The sequence below is a fragment of the Vombatus ursinus genome, unplaced genomic scaffold (genome assembly GCF_900497805.2).
Source record: "Vombatus ursinus unplaced genomic scaffold, bare-nosed wombat genome assembly UNPS02014847.1, whole genome shotgun sequence".
NCBI lineage: Eukaryota > Metazoa > Chordata > Mammalia > Diprotodontia > Vombatidae > Vombatus > Vombatus ursinus.
Genome location: NW_020954625.1, coordinates 14,261,411 through 14,282,556, shown reverse-complemented (window position 1 = coordinate 14,282,556; position 21,146 = coordinate 14,261,411). Strand labels below are relative to the sequence as shown.

The 21,146-nt window shown below is 39.7% G+C and overlaps 1 protein-coding gene across 7 annotated transcripts in view; it reads right to left on the bottom strand.

Annotated features, from left to right (window-relative positions):
* The window catches only part of ANK3 (ankyrin 3), a 568,906-nt gene extending 547,978 nt beyond the window's left edge, over positions 1-20,928 (bottom strand). For 2 of the 7 annotated variants that reach the window (XM_027840579.1, XM_027840582.1), the window contains exon 1: positions 20,368-20,893. In XM_027840579.1, the coding sequence (XP_027696380.1) occupies positions 20,368-20,430 (63 nt within the window). In that variant the 5' untranslated portion in view covers positions 20,431-20,893. Of the gene's footprint in view, positions 1-20,367 lie in introns of all 7 variants that reach the window. The other 5 variants (XM_027840581.1, XM_027840583.1, XM_027840586.1 and 2 more) reach the window with 4 other exon arrangements.
* Positions 20,929-21,146: the final 218 nt, after the last annotated feature.

The window sequence follows — 21,146 nt, the reverse complement described above, 5'->3', positions numbered from 1 at the left end:
TCTTGGCAGAGATACTGGAGTGGTTTGCTATTTCCTTCTCTAACTCATCTGACAGATGAGGAAACTGAGGCAAATAGGGTGAAGTGACTTGCCCAGGGTCACACAACCATGTGTTTGTGGCTGGATTTGAACTTGGGAAGATGAGTTTTCCTGACTCAAGACTCAGCACTCCATCCCGCCCCACCTCTCTTCTAAATAGAACAGTCCAAACTGATGAACATGTATACATGTGGATAGACACCGGGACACAGAGAATCATGAAAACTAGAATGTGAATGGAGCTTTTCATCTGAAAATATTAGTAACTGATTTTCTTGTTTCTTTCACACATCACTCACAAAAATACAAAGATCGGGAATAACAAACCACACACATCTGAGTTCCCTGTGTTTTGGGGCAGAGAGGAGGGTGCTCAGTAGAAGGTATCAGAAACAAAGAAGAACCACTCTGGCCTCCACTCAGGGGCAAGCATAGGTCCCAGCACCCAGTTCCACAAACTTCTTTCTGCCAAAGCACCCACAGGGCTGAGAGCCTGAGAGATCCTACAATTCCCAGGCATAGAAAGAAGCACAGGGTCTTCGATTTGGAGCTCGAAGGGCCCTTCAAGACCACTAGGTGCAACCTCCTCATTTGATACATGAAGAAACATGATTCAAGTCACTGCAGACACTGGTGAGAGATTTCAATGGATGGCTCTTTCATTATTGGAGGACTGGCAAGCCTTTCAGCCTTTAATTTTTAATAAAATTGTTGCATAGAAAGTCTAAGCTAACAGAAGCAGCCTAACATCTTCATCACTAGCCTGATGCATTTTTCAGCCACAACGCTTCCTGAACTCCAACCGGTAATCCATCTATGATATGTGCCAGGAAAGGGAGTGGTCCCAAGGAGGGAACCCCAAATCCACGAATATTGAAATAGTAGTGTTTCTAGATTATTGCATTTTGCCTCTATTGGCATGGCCAATGTGTTCCAATTTTAATTACAAAGTTCAGGCATTCAGACAACTTAGTTTAGCTAGTTATTCAATATAGCTAAAGTAAAGATTTAGTCCAACTCCCTAACCTGATCACATGAGGTCATAAATCCCCAAAAGAAACTCTTTAATGCTATTATGAGGAAATGAAAATATTCATCAATATTTCCTTTGAAGTAGCCACTAGAGGAAGTCCCTCTCCTTCAAGGTGCAGTAGAGCATTGGGAGGGAAGGCAGCATTTTACCATGGGATGGCCCCTGGCGTTCTAGTCACAAAGCCTAGGTTCAAATCTTGCCCCTTAATACTGAGTCCCTGTACGCCTTTGGACAATTCACAGCCTCCATGGGCCTCGATTTTCTCATTTGTAAAATGCAGGGTTTAGACCCTGGCTTCCAGGGTCCCTTCCAGTTCAGGATCTTACGATCCTAAGAATTAGATATTTGGTAATGGTTAGATTTGGACAGTTAACCTTTCACAGAATCCTACAGCTGAGAGAAAAAATAGAGATCGTCTTATCCAGATATTTAGTTTGACAGACGAAAAAACTGAGTCCCAGAGACTGCCTCGCCTGGTCCATAGAGTTCACAGCACAGGCAAAATCAGGTCCCCAGGTCTCCTGACTTATAAGGGAGGGCTCTTGTGAATCATGCTGATTCCTTTCCCCCAGATACAAACAGAAAACAAATTCTTTGGAAGAATTAGTACTATATTAGTATGATACCCAAAACTACACTACTACATAGCATGTATTTCTAATTTTTTAAGAACACGAGCTCTGATATCTCATTTTTTTATTGTTTTATTGTTATATTAAAATAAGCCAACATTTAAAATTCTTCAAGCTTCAGAAGGCTAACTTTTCCTTCAAGGGATTAACTATGCATTATGTTATCTTTTGTGATATAAATTCCCAAATCAAAATTTTATTTGAGACACAGTATATATTTAATCTGATAAAATGTGGCTGGTTACTCTGTAAATAGTTTTTCTTTTAAAGCAAATCTCTAATCTTCTTATTTGATGGGCAAAAGGCATCAACATTAACAATGAAGTGTACCTTCAGGGGGTGAATAACTATATAATATATTTTTAAATGACTCAAAAAAATGAGTTAAATGGATGTGAAAGAAGGGAAAGAGAAGGAGCATTAATGTAGCACCTAGTATATACCAGGTGCTGTACTAAGTGCTTTACAAATAATATCTCATTTGACTCTCACATCACATTTCACAGTAGGTGCTATTATTCTCATTTTACAGTTGAGGAAGCTGAGGCAAACAGAGGTTAAGTGACTTGCCCATGATCATATAGCTAATGAGTATTTGAGCCTGAATTTGGATTCAGATCTTCCTGGCTCTGGGGTCAGGACTCTAACCACTGTTCTACCTCAATGCCCCAAGGAGAGACACAATTCTGATTGTGAATTCTTTGGCCATGGCAACCCAGGGAACAAAGAAAAACACAAAATGTCTCTCAGTCTTGTAAAGTCCCCAATGGCTTGTACAGTAATGGTGGTGAAATGGAGGGCAGTGGGGCCAGTGATAAAAAACAGTTTTTAAACCATCTGTGAAGACTTCTACTGTTGGTACTCTATATATGAGATTCTTACCCATTGACCAATGAATGGATAAATCCTGGAGGAATTTAATCATATCAACATGAGCATCCTCATCATAAATCAAACAAGAAATAAAGAAATTGCAGCTACCTGGGAAGATGGCTCACAGATTGGATGTATGGAGAGAAATGATGAAGTTATGGGCGTTGGTTTTCTCATATGCCAAAAGGCAACAAGAAATGTGTATTCATGAGATACTTAACTATCTCATGTTGTAATAATACTCATGGTAAGCATTTATAAAAGGGACTAAGAAGAAGGAGGACCAGGAAAAGGAAGAATGGGATGACTACTATAGCATAGCGCATGGAGTACAAGAATCAGGAATACCTGAATTAGAATTTTGCCTCAGGCACTTACAAAATGTGGGATGGATCCTCAGCAAGTCACTTAACCTCTCAGCCTCAGTTTCCTCATCTATCAAATGGGAATAATAACAGTACCTATCTCCCAGGGTTGTTGGAGAGTCAAATATGAATTAACAAATGTAAATCTCTTTGTAAACCTTAAAGCAATATATAAACACTAGCTAATCATTATTATTACTACTCAATAACAAGGGTGAATCAACACTTACTTCAATACTCATTGGTCTTAAGTCAAAGGAGCTTCACTAAAAGGAAAGAAGGTGAAGACTGGTGAACAAAATTGAGCCCTCATGCCTATAAATTGTAAATCTCTTTTTTTTTCCAAGAAGAGATTCAGGCAAGAGTGTCTGGTCATGCCATTCACTAAAGAACATTTCTCCAAAATGAAAACAAATAGATCCTAAAAGGCAGGAAATGCCTAGATCCTGGTGTGGGAGTCAATTCTGAGTCAGCTATCTCTGGCCAGCCAGACAATGGATCTGTTAGCTCAAAGACCAAAATCAATACCAACTTAGAAGAAGTAATAAAAATGGGACAAGGGAAGTACTAATTGAATCACATGATGGCGCAGTGGAAAGGATGCTCAGAGGCCATCCAGACCCAGTGATTCTCAATTCTCAGAAATCTGCAGAGGTTCCTGAGATCCCTTCAGGAGGGTCTGCAAGGTTGAAATTATGTCCATAATTCTAAGGTAGAAGGAGAGAGAAAGGTAAAGATTGAAGATGAGTCTATGCTCCCTCTTGATGTCACAGCTTTCCTTTCCAGCATTGATTACACCTTCATTCCTACTCTCCGACTCATTGGTCATGGTTGAGGGAGTCAGAATAATCCGTGCCCACCACTGCTCACCAGGCTATCCCTCTACCACCATCTTTCAGCAACCTCATCTCTCTTGAGGTTCATGGGATCCATATTTGTCAACTAATCAAGATTTCTGGTGGTGGTTGTCTACAGACCTCCAAATATTTTCCTTCCTTAACTCATTCAGAGCCTGGCTCACCATCTTTCTCTCCTTCCCAACACCTGCCCTCACACACTTCAGCATATAGATAGGTAGATGCTCCCTTAAAGGCCTTAACCTCTCAGTTCCTCATCTTTCTCATTTCCTGTGGCCTCTTCCTACACAGATGTAGTCATACCCTTGCTCTTGCCATCACCCATATCCAGATTCATGAACTCTGCCTTCATGCCCACTCATGTGCTCTTGACCAAAGATGGAGCAAACCACAAAACTAGGATGACCAAGGCCACTATGAGTGGTTTTTACATAATCTCAGATGGATCTTCACTGCAGCAATCTTTTTACTCCTCCCTAATCAGTTCATTGTCCCGCTCACTACTGTGGCTTTTCCAAACCTTTTCATCCCTCCTCCAACCTTTCTTAGTTCCCCCTCAACATCACCTTCTCAGCTGAGAACCTTGCCTCACATTTCACTGAAAAACACAACAGGTCATTTACAAAAGCCCTCTTCTCCCCTTCTCATCTTACGTCACCCAGATGCCAGTGGAAATTATCTTGACCTTCCCCGCGTCTCACAAGAATAGGTAACCCTTCTCCTTGCTAAGGCAATCCCTCTACATACACAAGTGGCTCTATTCCATCCCATTTTCTCCAGCAGATTTCTCCTTCTATCATCCCTTTCTCACTAATCTTCAGTTACTTCTTGTCTACTGGTTGCTTCCCTCCTGCTACAAACATGCCCATGTCATCCATACTCAAAAAAGCCCTCCTTTAATCCATCCATCCACACCAGGTATCATACTATATTTCTCATCCCTTTTGTGTCTAAATTTGAAAAGGCCATCTACAACAGGAGCCTCCACTTACTTCCTCTCACTCTCTTAACTCTTTGCAGTCTGGCTTATGATCCAACCAATTCTTATTGAACCCAAACTGCTCTCTCCAAAATTACTAATGGTCCATAGGTTTCCAAATCTCATTGCCTTTTTTCCATCCTTATCTTGACTGATCTCTCGACAGCCTTTGACATTGTTGGTGCCCTCCTTCTCCTCGTTCTATTCTTCTCTCTAGGTTTTCAGAATGTCGTTCTCTCTTGGTTCTCCTCTTACTTGTCTGATGCCTCCTCTGGCTCCTTTGCTGGATCTCCATCCAGGTCCTGTGGGCTAACTGAGGGCACCCCTCATGACTCTGTCTAGCGCCCTCTTCTTCCTCTAAACTATTTCACTTGGTGATCTTAGCAGCTCCCATGGTTCCAATCAATGTTTCTAGGCAGATGGTTCTTAGCCCTAGCATCTCTCATGACCTTCAGTCTCATGTTTCTAACTACTTTTTAGACATCTAAACAGGATGTTGCATAGACATCTTAAATGCAACATGTCTGATAGTCTTTTTCCCTAAAGCAGGGGTGGGGAACCTGCAGCCTCAAGGCCACATGCAGCCCTCTAGGTCCTCAAGTGCAGCCCTTTGACTGAATTCAAACTTCACAGAACAAATTCCCTTAAGAAAAGGATTCATTGGGGCAACTGGGTGGCGCAGTGGATAGAGCACCAGCTCTGGAGTCAGGAGGACCTGAGTTCAAGGACCCGGCCTCAGATATGTAACACTTACTAGCTGAGTGACCGTGGGCAAGTCACTTAACCCCATTTCCTAGCAAAAAAAAAAAAAGAAAAGGATTTGTTTTGTAAAACTTGGACTCAGTCAATATTCAATCTGTCACAAAGGCCTGTCAATTTTTAGCCTTTGTACTATCTTTCATACATGCCTTCTTCTCTCATTTGACACAGCAACCACCCTGGTGAAGGTCCTTTATCATCTGAAGCCTGGACCATTGCAACAGCCTCTCAGTCTTCTCTCTGCCTTAAGTCTTCCCCTACTCTAGTCCATTCCCTACTTCGCTATCAAGCTCATCTTTAAACATAGGTTCAACCATATCACACCCCTAATCAAAAAAATTCCCTGGATACCTCCAGGATCCAATATAAAGCCCTCTGTTTGGTTTTTCAAACCCTTCACAACATGGCCCCTTTCTATTTTTCCAATCTTATTGTACCTTACCCCCTGTAAGGACTGCAATCTGATGGCATTGGCCTCCATGCTGTTTCTCACATAAGGCACTCTCTAAGTTCCCCCCGCTCTGGACATTTTCATTGATGGCTACCTATGCCTGGAATGCTTTCCCTTCTCACCTGTTCCTTACCTCCTCCTCCTCCTGGCTTCTTTTAAGTCTCAGCTAAAGATAAGCATGTTATCTCCCCATTCAACTGGGAGCTCCTTGAGAGCTGGGACTGTGTTTTGTTGTTGTTTGTTTGTTTGTTTTTGCTTTTCTTTGTATCCCCAGTGCCTGGCACATAGTAGAGATTTAATAAGTGCTATTCACTTGACTGACTTGCCTCCATCTTCTATACAAATCTTTCTAAAAATTTAAGTTGGTTCCGTATAGGTTCATGGTGATCTCTTAAGACAAATATGTTCTTTCTAATTACCATCATTTATATTTGTATCTCTAGAATCTCATTCTTGACAATTTCCCACCTTTCCTGGACAGACTTGTCCTGTCAAATTATAGTCCATGGAATCTAATTCTTTGGAAGTTCTGAAGAAATAGCATAAACCAAAGAGAGGTGTCATTATTAAAAAAAAAAAAGGTGACCAAGTCCCATGGCCAGACCAAAGAAAAGATCAGAGATATCATACCTGCTCCAATGGTGCCCGCCCAGGTATACAGAAATGCACCCAACACATTGAGTTGACCCAGGTAGAGGTAGAGTTACCAGGTAGAGGATCACATGTGTCTCTTATGAATAAGATTTTAGGGATAGGATTTGCACAGGTTGAGAAGGGGGAAACAGGTTTCAAGCTACACTCATTCACACGCCATGATGGGAGACTTACATCAATGAGATCCCAGATCCTCCCTTTTTTCTTGAACTGAAAGGAAAGGGGATGTAGGAAAAAGGGAGGAAGAGAGAAAACAGGGCTTCTAGAGGTTCATTCCCTGACAAAATCAGAAGAACAGAAACGATATTTACAAAAAGACTCCTAAAGAGAACTCTGCATCTGCAACATCAGCTGCATGGGCTGGCACAAGGAGTTTGAAATATTCAAAACTGAGAATCATTTCCTGTGTTTTCTTTCTATTCAGATGCCCAAACTCCATAGTCAGAGAAAGAATTCCATATGTGCTGTGGGAGGAAATTCACTAATTTGCTGATAATAGTCTTTGGGGGGGAAAGATGCCAAGCTATAAAATCATGATTACAATTTCTTTTTTTTTCCTTAAAAAAGTAGTAGTGTGTTTTTTAATGATGCCCAAAAATGTTTACTTAGATACATAATTAATTTAATTACATTTAATTACAGTGATACAGACCAAAATGCCTTTCTATTAAGTCAGACCATTGTAATTCAGTTTTTGGTAAGTACATATGATACCCCACTTTTAAGGGTTTCTCTTCTTTTATAACATTATTAGATTAGGAAATTATAATAAGATTATGCTAATTATCCAGTGACATAATTATTCCTCCTTAAAAGTCAAGGTAAATTATCCAATGGCAAAATCATTAAATACAATGACCAGATAAGTTAAGTCACAAAAAAAGGTGAGGACAGAATTATACAATTTCCTGGGCAGAGGAAAAATGTCAGGGCTAAAAAGTAGCCAGCCTGCTTTTATTATTGCTATTCTTTCATTTTCATCCAGTTCTTATAACCTAGTGTATGTGATTGCTGAGGCACTGTCAGTGGTCATGGAGTAGGTGAAAAATACCCTGCTATTGGGGAATGCCCACTGTTCCAGTTTTCATAAAGGGAAGAGAAGTCAATCTTCAGATTTCAGTTCCTGACAAAATTCTAGAATGTATTATTATGGTACATGATGGTAATAGAATACTATCATGCTATAAGGAAATTATGAAAAGGATGGCTTCAGAGAAACCTGGGTAGATTTGTATGAATGATGCAGAAACAGAGACAGAACGAGTACAACATTGTAAAAACAAACTATTTTGAAAGATCTGAGAACTCTAATCAAAACAGTGATCAACCATAATTGCAGAGGACCAATGAAGAACGATGCTGCCCATCTCCTGATAGAGAGGTGATGGAGTACTTGCACAGAGTAAGACATATTTGTGGATGTAGCCAATGTGAAAATTTGTTTTTTCTTGACAATGCATATTTATTATAGGGATTTTATTTTCTTTTTCTTTTTCCAGTGTGGATAAAGAAGTAGGAAGGAAAGAAAATTAATGCTTATTAATTGAAAAAACAATTTTAAAAAGCAACAAAAAAAGTATCACTAAAGGGATGGTTAGTAAACATCTAGAAAAGGAAGCAGTGATCATAAAAAGCCAATGTGGCTTCATCAATAGCAGGTCAAGCCAGAACAGTGAGTTTGGAGTCAGAGGACTTGGGCTGAAATTCAGCTTCTCTCTCTTATTACGGGACCTTGAACAGATAATTTAACTTCTCTGGGCTTCATTTTGTTCATCTGTAAAATGCAAGGGTTGTACTAGATGTTCCTTTAGGTCCCTTCTAGCTCTTAATCCTATGATGTAATTTGACTAGATTTTAACAAGGCATTTGGCAGTCTTTCATGCTGTTCTTTGGAAAACCATGCAGAAATGACTCCATGAGCCAGCAGAAGCCGTGTGGAGCCAGCCTTTAAGCCAAATGAGCAGGGCTCCAGCCCTACCTCTGACACATACTGGCCATGTGACCTTGGATAAGTCACTTAACTTCTCAGTATTCAAGCAGCTCTTTAAGACTCTAAGTTATAGTGAAGGTGTCAACCTACAATGGTAGAAAAAGTTCTTACTCACTTGGAAATTATTCACTTGGCATCAAATGTCCAGTCCCTATCCCTATGTGATAGTCGTTCATGTTTTTTTCGGAAAAGATGATTAGACATTAAAACTGATGAGTCAATTCAGAAGTAGGCGAATGGCTAGATCCAGAGTAGTCATCAGTGTTTCAAAACCAATTTGGAAGTCAGTCAATAAGCACCTACTATGTGCCAGGCATTGTGCTAAGCACTGTGGATTCAAAGAGAGGCAAAGGCCATCCTTACCCCTGAGGAGATCACAATCTATTGGGACCCTGCAATGAAACAGCCAGGAAGCTGTGCTTGGACCTGAGCTGTTTAATATATTTAGAAATGAGTTAGATCTAGGCAAATATGGCATGTTTTTCAAATACACAGATGACAAGAAGCTGAGAGGGATAGTGAACCCACTGAATGACAGAATCAGGATTCAGCAAGATTTTGACAGGCTAGAACCTTGGGCCAAATCCAAGAAGATGAGATTTAATGGCGTCAAATGTAAAACCTTCCACTTAGGTTAAAAAAAAAATCAACTTCCTGTATAAACTATATCAAACTGCCTACCATTTTCAGGAAAGGAGAGGGGAGAGAAGGAGGAAGAAAAATTCAGAACTCAAAATCTTATAAAAATGAATGCTAAAATTTTTCTTGACATGTAACTGGGGAAAAATGAAATACTCTTTAAAATCAATTTCCTAAGTATAAGATATGGAAAGAGTGACTAGAAAACAAATCATCTAAAACCAATTCTGAGATGAAGCAGATTGAAAACTCAATAAGCATTGACAGTATAACATGATAGCCAAAAAAGCGAAGCCTATCTTGGGTTACATTTATAGAGGTGTGGCATTTAGGAATAAGGAAGTGAGAGTCTTGCTGTATTCCGCTTATATCTGACCACATTTGACATGGCTGTTCAGTTATTGGTCTCAGATGTTAAGAAGAACATTGGTTGGCCTACAAATATCCATCTAGACTCTAGATTCAAAAAGAGCATGTCCAGGAAAGTGAAGGGTCTTGAATCTGTGTTACTTAAGAAATGGCTGAAAGAATAGGAAATTTTAGAGATGTTTGGAGAACAGAAGACTCAGAGGAAATATGCCTTCAAGTATTTGAAGGTCAGTCGTGTGGAAGAGCAATTGGGCTTGTTCTGCTTTGCTCTAGACAGCAGAACTAGAAGTAATGGGTAGAAGTCATAATCATCAGCACTTATTAAATGCCTACGGTATACCAGGCACTGTGCTATGTACTAAGGATGCAATAAAAGGGGGAAAACCCTAACACCTTGTTCTTAAGGAGCTCACAGACTGATGGGGGAGACAATAATTCAAACAACTATGTACAATCAAGATACAAACATGTATACAAGATACATACAGGATAAAGGTGAATCAGGTGTTACACTGAGGCTGCACATAAGGAAAAACTTCCTAATAATTCGGGCCATCCAAAAGGAGAACAGAATGCCATGGGAGGTAATGGGCAAACAGGTATCCTAAGAATATCCTAATTAGCCAATGGCTAATTGTCTGATATGATGTAGAGGGGATTACTTTTCAAGTATGGATGGGACTAGAGAGCTTAGGCAGGAAATGAAAGATTGATTCTTAGTTCTACCACTATATGCCTCCTACAAATGATTTAACCTCACTATCAGATTAATGGTATATAAGCTTCACCTAAGTATTGTAACTCATTAAATGGTGTGGGTGGGGATTAATGTATTTAAGCCAATGCACTCATCACTAATAATCTAAAATATCTATCAATATGTCTAAATAAATAAGGGTTTTGAACATAAGTAAAGAAATGAGAATTTCAGGAGGAAGTAAAAAAATTAGAATTTTGGAAAGAAAGAAGGAAGAAGGGGAGAGAAAAACAAGGAAAAAGAATGTTTCCCATTATATCCCTGGCTATGGCAATACCCATTGACTTAGATGACTTTATAGTTATAAAATTATCAAAGGAACCTAAGCAGAAAGTAGCTTGTAAAATGTTAGCTTGTCTAAGAAAACAATTAAGTTAACATTGACAATTGTATATGAGTCAAAAGCATTGAAGAATGACACAATTGCTTTTTTAAAGACTTTAATATAAAATACACAAATAGGTAGGGATTCCTCTCAGAGAGCCATTTTGTGCAGCAATCTAGGGGAAAAAAATCTTTATTCCTCCTGTGAGATTTGTTAATTTTGTTTGTCTTTTTATGTAGACAGCAGTGATTCAGCTCTCCTCAAAGTCTTTCCATTCTGGATGAATGTGTTGTATGTGTGTGTGTCCCCAGATTTACTCCTTCCTGTCCTTCCACCATAATAACCAAATGGAATAAGAAGTCTCCTAAACTTATTAGGAAAATTTCTTGTTTTTCCTATTGGGTAATTATCCTCCATCTCTTAAGCCTGTTAATCCTTCTAATATATTTTTTTTAGTAAATGTCATCCTTCTGTCCTGTCCAAATGCTCAGACTTGCTTCCAAGGCAGCAATTTTTCTTTCAGAACGCTTCTGGAAAGAACATGTGTTCAGCCTGACATGATCTTCCAGACAGATTCCTCACAAAATGCTCTCTGATCTAGAATCGACAAAAGTAAAAATAATGATTCCCCAGGTTTACTTTTAGTTCTGTTACCTCAAAACCAAACCAAACCCAAACCATGTTCTTGCATGTATGCTAAAATCTTTACAGAGAGACAACCTTAGAATCCATGCATCAGAATCATGTCAAAGATAAAATAATAGGACAACAAAGTTCTCTTTCCACTTCCAGTAATAATTGCTTCTAGGAAAAGATCCAGCATGCAAAAACTGAAGAGAAAATTGGAAAACAATTTGGGAAAAAAAAGTTAGACAAGAATCTTACACCATATACCACAATAAGTGTCAAGTGCTTGCATTACTTAAATATGAAAGGCCAAATTTTTTTTTTAAATGGAGAAAAATGGACAGAAGGATCTTTCACAGCTATGGCTATGGTGAAAATTCTTCTACAAACAAGATATGCAAGTGATCATAAAAGATTTCAAAAGTTTTCACACAAAGAAAATCAATATGTGTGTGTGTGTGTATATATAGAGAGAGATAGATAAATTTTCAATGAGGAAAACTCTTTATATCAAATAACTGATAAAGATATAATATCCAACATATTTGGGGAATTGACTCAAATACAGGGTATCCCAAAGGTCTTAGTATACTTTAAAGCTTTGAAAGGTTACAAACTTGTATTAAAAAAAATTTCCTAATAGATAAGTTACAAAAGAATATGAACAAACATACTTTGGTATAAGAATACAAAGCAATATTACTGTGTTTTAAGAAATTGCAAATATAGAGAATTCAGAGAAACATGAAAAAATTCATATGAACTGATGCAGTGATGTTAGCATAAGCAGGAAAACCATATACCCAATAATTCTAACACTGTATATGGAAAGAACCAGGAAATGAAGGTAAAAGTGTGTAGTTATAATTATCCTAGAGAAGACAAGAGGAAAGATACTTCCCTCTTTCCTCTGAGTGGTGGGGATTATGATTGTGTAATGTTGCATGTTCTGTCAGATGTGATTGACATGTAAAGTGGTTTTGTTTGTTTCTTATTTGTTAAAAAGGAAAATTCACACTGAGGATAAAGAAGGAAGAGCAAGTATAATCAGAAACTTTTGTGTTACGAAAACAAAAGGTATCAATAGGAAAAGGAAGAGAAGTCACAGATGAATGCTCTTTTGCTAAATTCTATTTCACAGAAATTAGTTATACCAAGGCATGAGTGCATTTCATGAAAACCTCAAACCAAGGAATAATTACCCTGAAGCATACTTATATCCATCAAACCTGTATCATTTTCATGAAACACCCACAGAAGAGCAACAAAATCAGTCCCATTAGGAATCTAAAAATAATTATATAAGAATTTATTCAAAGGTCTTCAATAAAAAAAGTTATGAAAATACCAATGTGATGGCAGCATAATCTGAGAAGCAGCAACCAGGAGCTATTCTGCTAATATAAAATGCTTTTGAGGAGAGTCTTAAGGGAAGGACTGCCTGCTCATTTTCCCAGTTTTAGACAAAGGGAGTTATGGATAGGAGATTCAAGAGCTGGGGGAGAAAAATACAATCATCGAAGCTCATGGCTTCCAGGAGATAAACTGTGAAAGCCTATCAGAAAGTAGGACTAATTTTGTGCAGAAATTTAACAGCAGTTGTAATGTCAAGGATCCGTCTTTCTGGGGAGATGAGAATCAGATTGATCAAAGGTCTCTCATACAACCAGTCAGTTAGTCTATCATTAAGCGTTATTAAGGGCTTGTTGGGTGCCAGAAACTGTACTAAGTGCTAAGCTAGACATCCTAGAAATGTCATCTTCCTTCTTCCAGTTAGTTAGGCATGAAAGCTCACTGGTTCTTTGTCTGCTGCTTTCAATTTAAATCCTAGTTGCCTTCTATAAAACCTTGTTAGCAAGCAGAAATGCTGAACTCTGTGAATTTTGTTTAAGGCTTACAACAAAGAGAGCAGAAGAGAAAGCGTTCCTCATATGATGCTAGGGAGAAAAAAGGTTTGATCAGTGAGAAGTGACCTGAGAGTCTGGAGCTTTCAGGACAAAGTGGGAGAGTGGCCCTAGAATGTACTGGAAATTCTGACGTGCCTAGAAATAAATCAAGAGCCAGTGATAGCAGGAAGCTACAAGTGAGCTACTTTCTTTTTCATTCTTTGTGCTGCTGTGCTTTGTGGGCTAGGTTTGAAAAGAAAGTTACCCCTGGAGGAGGGATAGGGGTGGGATCTGTGATTTCATTGGTACAGGGAACTCCCAGGTGAATAAATTCCCACTACTAATGCAGGTAAGTCACTCTCTCTGCAACTTGGAGCCCTAGGGATTTTCCTAGAGCTCTGGAAGTTCAGAGAACTAGTGTGTGTGTCAGAGGCAGGATGAGAACTCAGTTCCTCCTGGCTCCAGGGAGGGTTCTTGGAGGAGTGAAAAGAAAATCCTCTGCCCACAAAAGAGGTGAGGTGTCCCCCTTCACCCAACTTCCTGCCTTGCTCACTAGTGCCACCTGCTGCCTACACAGAAGGGTAGGAAGCTATCCCTTCCGCACCTGTGCCCTGCTACTATACGAGGGCGTGTAAACTATGTCTCATAATCTTCAAGTTCACTGAGTAAACGGTACTCTGGAGAAGGTGGTGTTAATGACCCAGAGGGAAGGTTTTTAAGTAACAGTGATAAAGTAATCGCTCTTTCCTGGGATGATTTTGAAAAACACAGGATTGCTGTGAGCATCACAAAATCCCAGAATATTGGAACAAGCCTCAGCGCCCAGGTGGTCTAACTTGTACTTGAATGAGAATCATACAAATGGCCTCTCAGCCTTTGCTTGAAGACCTTCAATGAGAGGGAACCAACCACTTCCCGAGATTATCCCTTTCATTGTCAGGAAGAGGAAGAGAAAGGAAGAAGAGGAGAGAAAAAGAGAAAATAAGGGATGAAAAGAGGTGGACGACAGATCACACACACATGCACACAAGTGCACACACATCATTTGTTGAGGCAGCTAGGTGGTACAGTGGATAGAGCACTAGGTTTGGAATCAGGAAAGTTCATATTCCTGAGTTCAAATCTAGCCTCAGACACTTGTTAACTGAGTGAAACTGGACAAGTCATTTCACTTTATTTTCCTCAATTTCCCCATCTGTAAAATGAGTTGGAGGAGGAAATGGCAAACCACTCCTGTGGTTTTGCCAAGAAAACTTCAAATGTGGTCATAGTCAAACACAATTGAAAACGACTAAATAACAACGAATTTATTATGTAATATTGCAGATTAAAGCTGTTGGTGGTGTTCTCTTATTCATCTCTGGACTTCTCTTTGAAAGTAGGGGCTGGGCTTTCGCTAAACTTTCGTATCTCCCCTAGTTTCCTCAGTTCTCTGCAAACAACAGCTATTTAAACATTTAGGGATTAATGATTTGGGGGGGTGATTAAAGATTGCTTAATCTAGCTCCTCACCAAAAAAACACAACAACATTGTCTGCTGGCTCACATCAATTAACATTATTAAGTGCCTACTACAGTAGGCTCTGGGATAACTAGCAAAACAAAAATGAAACAGATTCTGCTGTGAAGAAGTGTGCATTGTTTCAGAAGAATTTATGTTCAATTGGGTCCAACATGAAGTAAACAATGTCCAAACATCCAGAAAAAATACATATGACTTCAAGATAAAAGACTCCAGACCATCCCAAATCATGTTTCTTCAGGAAACCAGGAATACAAAGAACATATGAATTACCTAGATTCCACAACTCCTAGGTAAAATCATAATTAAACAATAGAATACATAAATGATTGTGGGGACAAGTAAAAAAAGAGAGAGTATAGAAAATAGTATAATATGAAATTATCACTGCTTCCTCCAAAATAGACACTATTAAGCTTCCCATAGAACAAAGGAATAGATCAATAAAACATTTATTAATCTCCTACTATGTGCCAAGCATTGTGCTAGGCCCTGGAGATACAAAGTAACTAACAAACAAATCCTCTACCCTCAAGGGGCTTACATTGGAGGTGAACCATCTAGTTCAAAACAAAGAGGCACAAAAGGTTAGAAGTCCACCTTCAGAGAATACGTTGGTGTGTGAAGGTTGGCTTTGAGTATATATTTAACTTCTACTAAAGCAAATGATTTTGGTGTCCTATTTTTTTTTAAAGGAAACTGGAATTGAAAAGGGAAATGTGCCTTTATCCACCAGCACTAAAAATAAGCAGACCTAGTCCAGTGACTTACAGGACCAGCCAGCAACAGGTCTACCTGCTGTCTGCAGTTGACCCTGAAGATTGGCCTGAACACAGCCAGGGTGATGAAGACTGGATCAGCGAATGGAGATGTATCCTGTTTGTCCCCAGGATCAAAGAACTTCCCAGTGGCATTTAGAAGAGTGATCACAGACATCAGTTTCATTATCAGCCACTCAAAGAGGCCCTGGAAGCACTCTGGATTGATGCTGAAAATCAGCAAAGTCTCAAAGTCATTTTTAGTTTCTGAGCTTTGGATGGTTGATTGAATTCAAAAGACTAGGTGACACTGTATTTTGAGCATCTAGGCAGCCCAGTGGATAGAACGCTGGGTCTGGAATCAGGAAGACTCATCTTCCAAATTCATATCCATACTAAGACATGTACTAGCTGTGTGACTCTGGGCAAGTCACTTAACTCTGTTTGCCTCAGTTTCCACATATGTAAAATGAGATGGAGAAGGAAAATGAAAACCACTTCAGTATCTTTGCCAAAAAACCCCAAATGGGGTCACAAAGAGTCAGATACAGCTGAACAAAAGCACTGTATTTAGGGAATGGTAATGTGTGGGAAAATGCCACTCCAGGTCTGCTAGACTTCAACTCTTTGAGGACAGGGACTATTCCTTTTCATCTTTGTAAACGCTACCTGAAACACTGTCTAACTCTAACATACATCAGGCATTTTTTAAAGAATTTTTTCTTGGTAAGGCAATTGGTGTTAAGTGACTTGCCCAGAGTCATACAACTAGTAAGTATTATGTGTCTGAGGCCCGATTTGAACTCAGGTCCTCCTGACTCCTGGGCCAGTGCTCTATCCACTGCACCACCTCGCTGCCTCAACATATCAGGCATTTTTGAAAGGCTTGTTAATAACAATAAAAATAGTAGCATTTACAGAGCACTTGCTTTTAAGGTTTACAAAGTGCTTTATAGTAGTGGCCTTGTTTTGTAAATTTACTTTTGTTTTCTCCTTTGTTAAACTGAAATGAGACAGTTCTCTAGTGGATGTAGTTATCTCATTGGTTTACAATTACTCCAGAATAGGTTTTTAAAATATGGCCCTTGCTGCTGACCATGCGGCAGCATGGCGTCTCTGTCCAAACATTATTTGCCTTCATTGCCTTTGACCAACAGCTCGGTACATGGGAAGAGATGCAGGCTTTGGAGACAGAGGTTCAAATCCCCAGGCCCACCACTCGCTACCTAAGTGACCTTGGCCAGATCATTTAACCTCTTTCTACCCCAGATTCCTCATCAGTCATAATAATTTCTACTTATGTAGTGTTTTAAGGTTTGCAAAGCACTCTACAAATATTTTGTCATTCACAACAACCTAGGATGTGGTGCTATTATTATCCCCATTTTAAAGATGAGGACAATGTGTGAGGCAGGATCCAAACTCAGATCTCCATTGACTCCAGATCTACCACTCTATTCAATGACTGCACCCTCTAGCTGCCTAAATGTAAACTGAGTAAAAATTGTAAATTTAGTAAGCTGAGAAGGTAGGATTATACTGCGTCTAAGGTTTCTTCCGGCTTTAAAACTAAGTTCCCTTTTTTTCCTTATCTGGGTTCTAGCTTCCTCATCTCTAAAACAAGGGTGTAGAATTAGATAATTTCTGAGATTCCTTTCAGCTCCAAGTCTATGCTACAACGATCCCTATAAGATCTCTGTGAGGTAGGTTGAGATATTATCCCCATTTTCCAGATGAGGAAACTGAGGTTCAAAGTTAATTGGAACAAGAATTCTGGTGTCCTGGTGATCAGTCTGTTACCTCCTGAAGGAAAAAGGAAATAGCTGATGGGTGAAGAGAGAAACTCTAATATTGTTAGACGCAGAAGATGAAAACAAATGGGATTTGAGTTATTTTTTTGTATTGTTTCATTTTTCTCTAACAAGCACCAACCAGAGAGTTGCCAATAATATATAAACCAGCCAAAATTCCTGTTGAAAGCCAATGCAGAATATATATACATATACACATACATACATATATATACATATACACGCATGGGCACGGGTGTGTCTGCATGTATAAAATGATTCCATTAAAAAGTGCTTTTCTCATTTCTTGAAGTATACACCTTCTGAGTACTTCTCTACAATGAAATCCTGCACATTCATTGCAGGTTCAATTATGTCTTTAATTTGAAGTCCTACATGAAAATGTTGCCCCCATCTTTTTCCTAGGGTATCTCCAAATAAACAATTTAGGAAATATTGTCTGAAATGCTTGGGGGAATTTGTTGCGACACATGGCTTCTGACGGAGGCTAGAAAGCTCTGTGACCACACCCATGGGTATCTGTTGAGTTGTTTTTGCAGATCTGAAAACACCCATTGTGATTTTCAGGTCCTGTAAACTCATCTGCAACATATGGGCCTTCCATTGTTTTTGGTTCAGGTAGACGTCAAAGAAAATAGATTTTTCTAACAATTAAAAATGCCCCCTCATTTTTTTTATCTTGGGGAGAAAAACACCTATTCCTTCCTTTGAGAGGCTAGATAGATGTTTAATGAGTCCCTGCTATGAAATGAAAAAGTCTTGCTAAACATTGGTGGACATATTGGTAAAGATCACTGATTCAACACCATTCTGCTACTCAGAGGTTCTTAATTTTTTGGGGGGTATAGGATTCTTTGGTATTCTGGGGAAACCTATGGAACCCTTTCTCGGAACAGCACTTCTAAACTAGTGGAAGGACATACTCAACTTCATCAAGAGGTGAGTGAAAAGAAAGACATTTTTTTTCATCCAATTTCATGACTTCCTGAAATCTGTACATGGACCCTAGGTTAACATGGGGTCTAAACAGACCGGCTCTAAACAGACATCTCTGTGAAATAACAAAAAACCTTAATGAGAAGCAAAAGAAGAAATCTATAAAGACAGCAACGAGGCTTCAAAAATCTACAAATATGAAATGATGCTATACAAAAACTCAATTATTTATAAATGACCCAGACATCACTTACTATCATCTGGAACACACTCATATGGCTCTCAATAGACAAGCCTGGACTCTCTCTGCCATGTCTTCTTCAAGGATCATGGGAAAGGACCTAAGATACCTAAGGCAGTGAGGGGCTTACCAACATGAACACAGATGACCATTTTCCTATAGCCTAACACACCACTATGCAAGGCACCAAACAAATCATTTGGGCTTGCAGCTGCGCCCTTCTCCCTTGGGTGGGGTGGGGGTGGGGGTGGGGTTGGAGGGGTGCCTGGGAATCAGAATATCATAGTATCACTTCTGCAACATCACCATCCCCTGCTGATACAATGTGGGCAAAGTCAGGGATGGTTCAAAGCCAGTCTGGCAGCCTTCACTATCTGATAGATGCTGGACCACTGCCCCAGAGCTGACATATATAGGAATATATGTCAGGAAGACATTCTCATGAGAGAGGTTACCTCCAAGGATGCAATATTCAAATGAATCTTCTATAAGTAAGAGCTGAGCTCTTAAACACAGAGATACATACATTCACATGCACACACACACACACACACACACACACACACTGACAGTGGGAGGAAATGAGATGCCTGGTGGATTCAAGTGCTAGCTAGAATCTTGGTCTTTCCCCAACCAAAGCCCACCTGAAAACCAATCCCTTTGTAGGATCTTCTGCACCCTGGTGTAGGACACAATGCCTGAAATGAGCATTTTAAGTGGAAGAAACATACAGGACAATCAAGGGTTCCAATAAATGGAAGCTTAACAGAGCAGGAATCAAAGAATAGGATTTAGAGATGGTGACGTGTGAAGGGAGAGATGGAGAGGGGAAAATCCCTTCAAGGAAGAGTGAACTCTAATCCCACTCCAGAAAGGAGATTTCCTTTCTCTCAAATAGGTAAATTTACCTTTCTTGTTTTGGGCACATCCTAAAGCATCATGCCTCACAATATGAACCAGGACAAATGGTATACCTAAGAAGACTTTTTTTTTTTCTATTCCAGATGTATGTTCTAAAAGTGAAGTGAATGCCCCTTTACACACACACACTCACACACACACACACACACACACACACACACACACGATTTCTGTCTCCTCCCTTTCTGCCTGGTCAAAAAAATTAGACAATATCTACAGGTCTAAAAAGAACTTGACACTAATCACTCATTTTACTTGTGGCCATTTTCCTGTTTACATGTGTCACAGTTAGACTACGATTCACTGGTGACAAAAAGAGAAACAAGGGATGTGAAACCTGAAAATTCCGGAGTGAAATGCTCAGCCCTATACTGATTAATGATTAAAATGGAATTCATTTCATGCTGTGCTTTAAAAGGATGACCACAGATTTCCTTAGGTGTGCCAAAAATCCCATTTAAGCAAAAATATATACCATAATATTCCTTCCTGATCACACCCTGTTGATTAACAGGCATTCTGGAAAATTGGGTGGGGGTGGGGGTAGGATAAAATCCTCCCACAAGCCCCCCCCCCATAATTAAGACATGTTTACTTAATCATTCCATATAGCAATCTGAAAAATCCTACTTTCACAAATTTATATGATTATGTTTAACTCTTTAAATATTTTAGTAATGTACATTAGTTGTAATTTTTTTTTCTCCAACATGGAACACACCCATTACTGGTCAGGCAAGACAAAAGCATTCTGATTCTAGCAACGTCTCCATTTCCTAAGCCCAAAATCAAATCTAGGAAGATCCCAGCATCAAAACATAAAGATTATTGGAGGGAGGGAAGGAGGCAGGGAGGGAGGGAGAGAGAGAGAGAGAGAGAGAGAGAGAGAGAGAGAGAGAGAGAGAGAACAATGCATAGAACATGTTGCTTATTCATGTCTTACCTTTTTGCCCTTCCTTTTTCTATGGACAGGTTTCACATTTTTCTCCTTTGGCTCCTCACTCATGTTTGTAATTAGGTAAGCTTATGAAACAGGAGAGACTAAGGCTTGTATTCCAACATCCAAAGCCACTGTAAATATTCAAAGCATTGAAACCAAAGTCCATTTACTGCCGGTTCCCAGGCAAGTCACAGAATAAGCTGCTGTTCAGACCCAGCCCTGCTCTCTCCGACTTCCAACTGCTCATACAGTCTGTTTTAGCTTTCCTAGACAAGAAACTGGGTGTTCCTTACATCAAAGCGTCTATTATTCTTCTGTTGAAAAAAAATCAATATTTTGGCCTTCCGGTTTTTGTAACTGATCGTTACCCCTGAGAAGAGAGCTTGACAAGACTTGGTGGCTTGCTCCTGCACAGTGTTCCAGCCTCTAACTGGTGCGGAGGAGCCTGACGCCCAGAGAAATCGGCTGCAGACTGCTGACAAGCCTCCCAAGTGCTCGCTGTGGGTGATTTGCTGTTTCTCGCAGGAGGGGGAAGCAGACTGTAAATCGCCCTGACTGCCGCTCGCGTACAATACTACCACATGTGCTGAATGCATCAGAGCATACCAGAGAACGAAGCCAGCCAAGAGAGGAGAGAGTGATCAAAGCTCAGGTTACAGGTCCTTAAAAACACGGGGTGATTTAGACAATAAAAGGCCCCTGCCCCCACCCACCCCCCACCACTACCACTAACTAAATTACGCAGGACGGGGATGGTCTGTTAGCCATTATTTTGGTTGGTG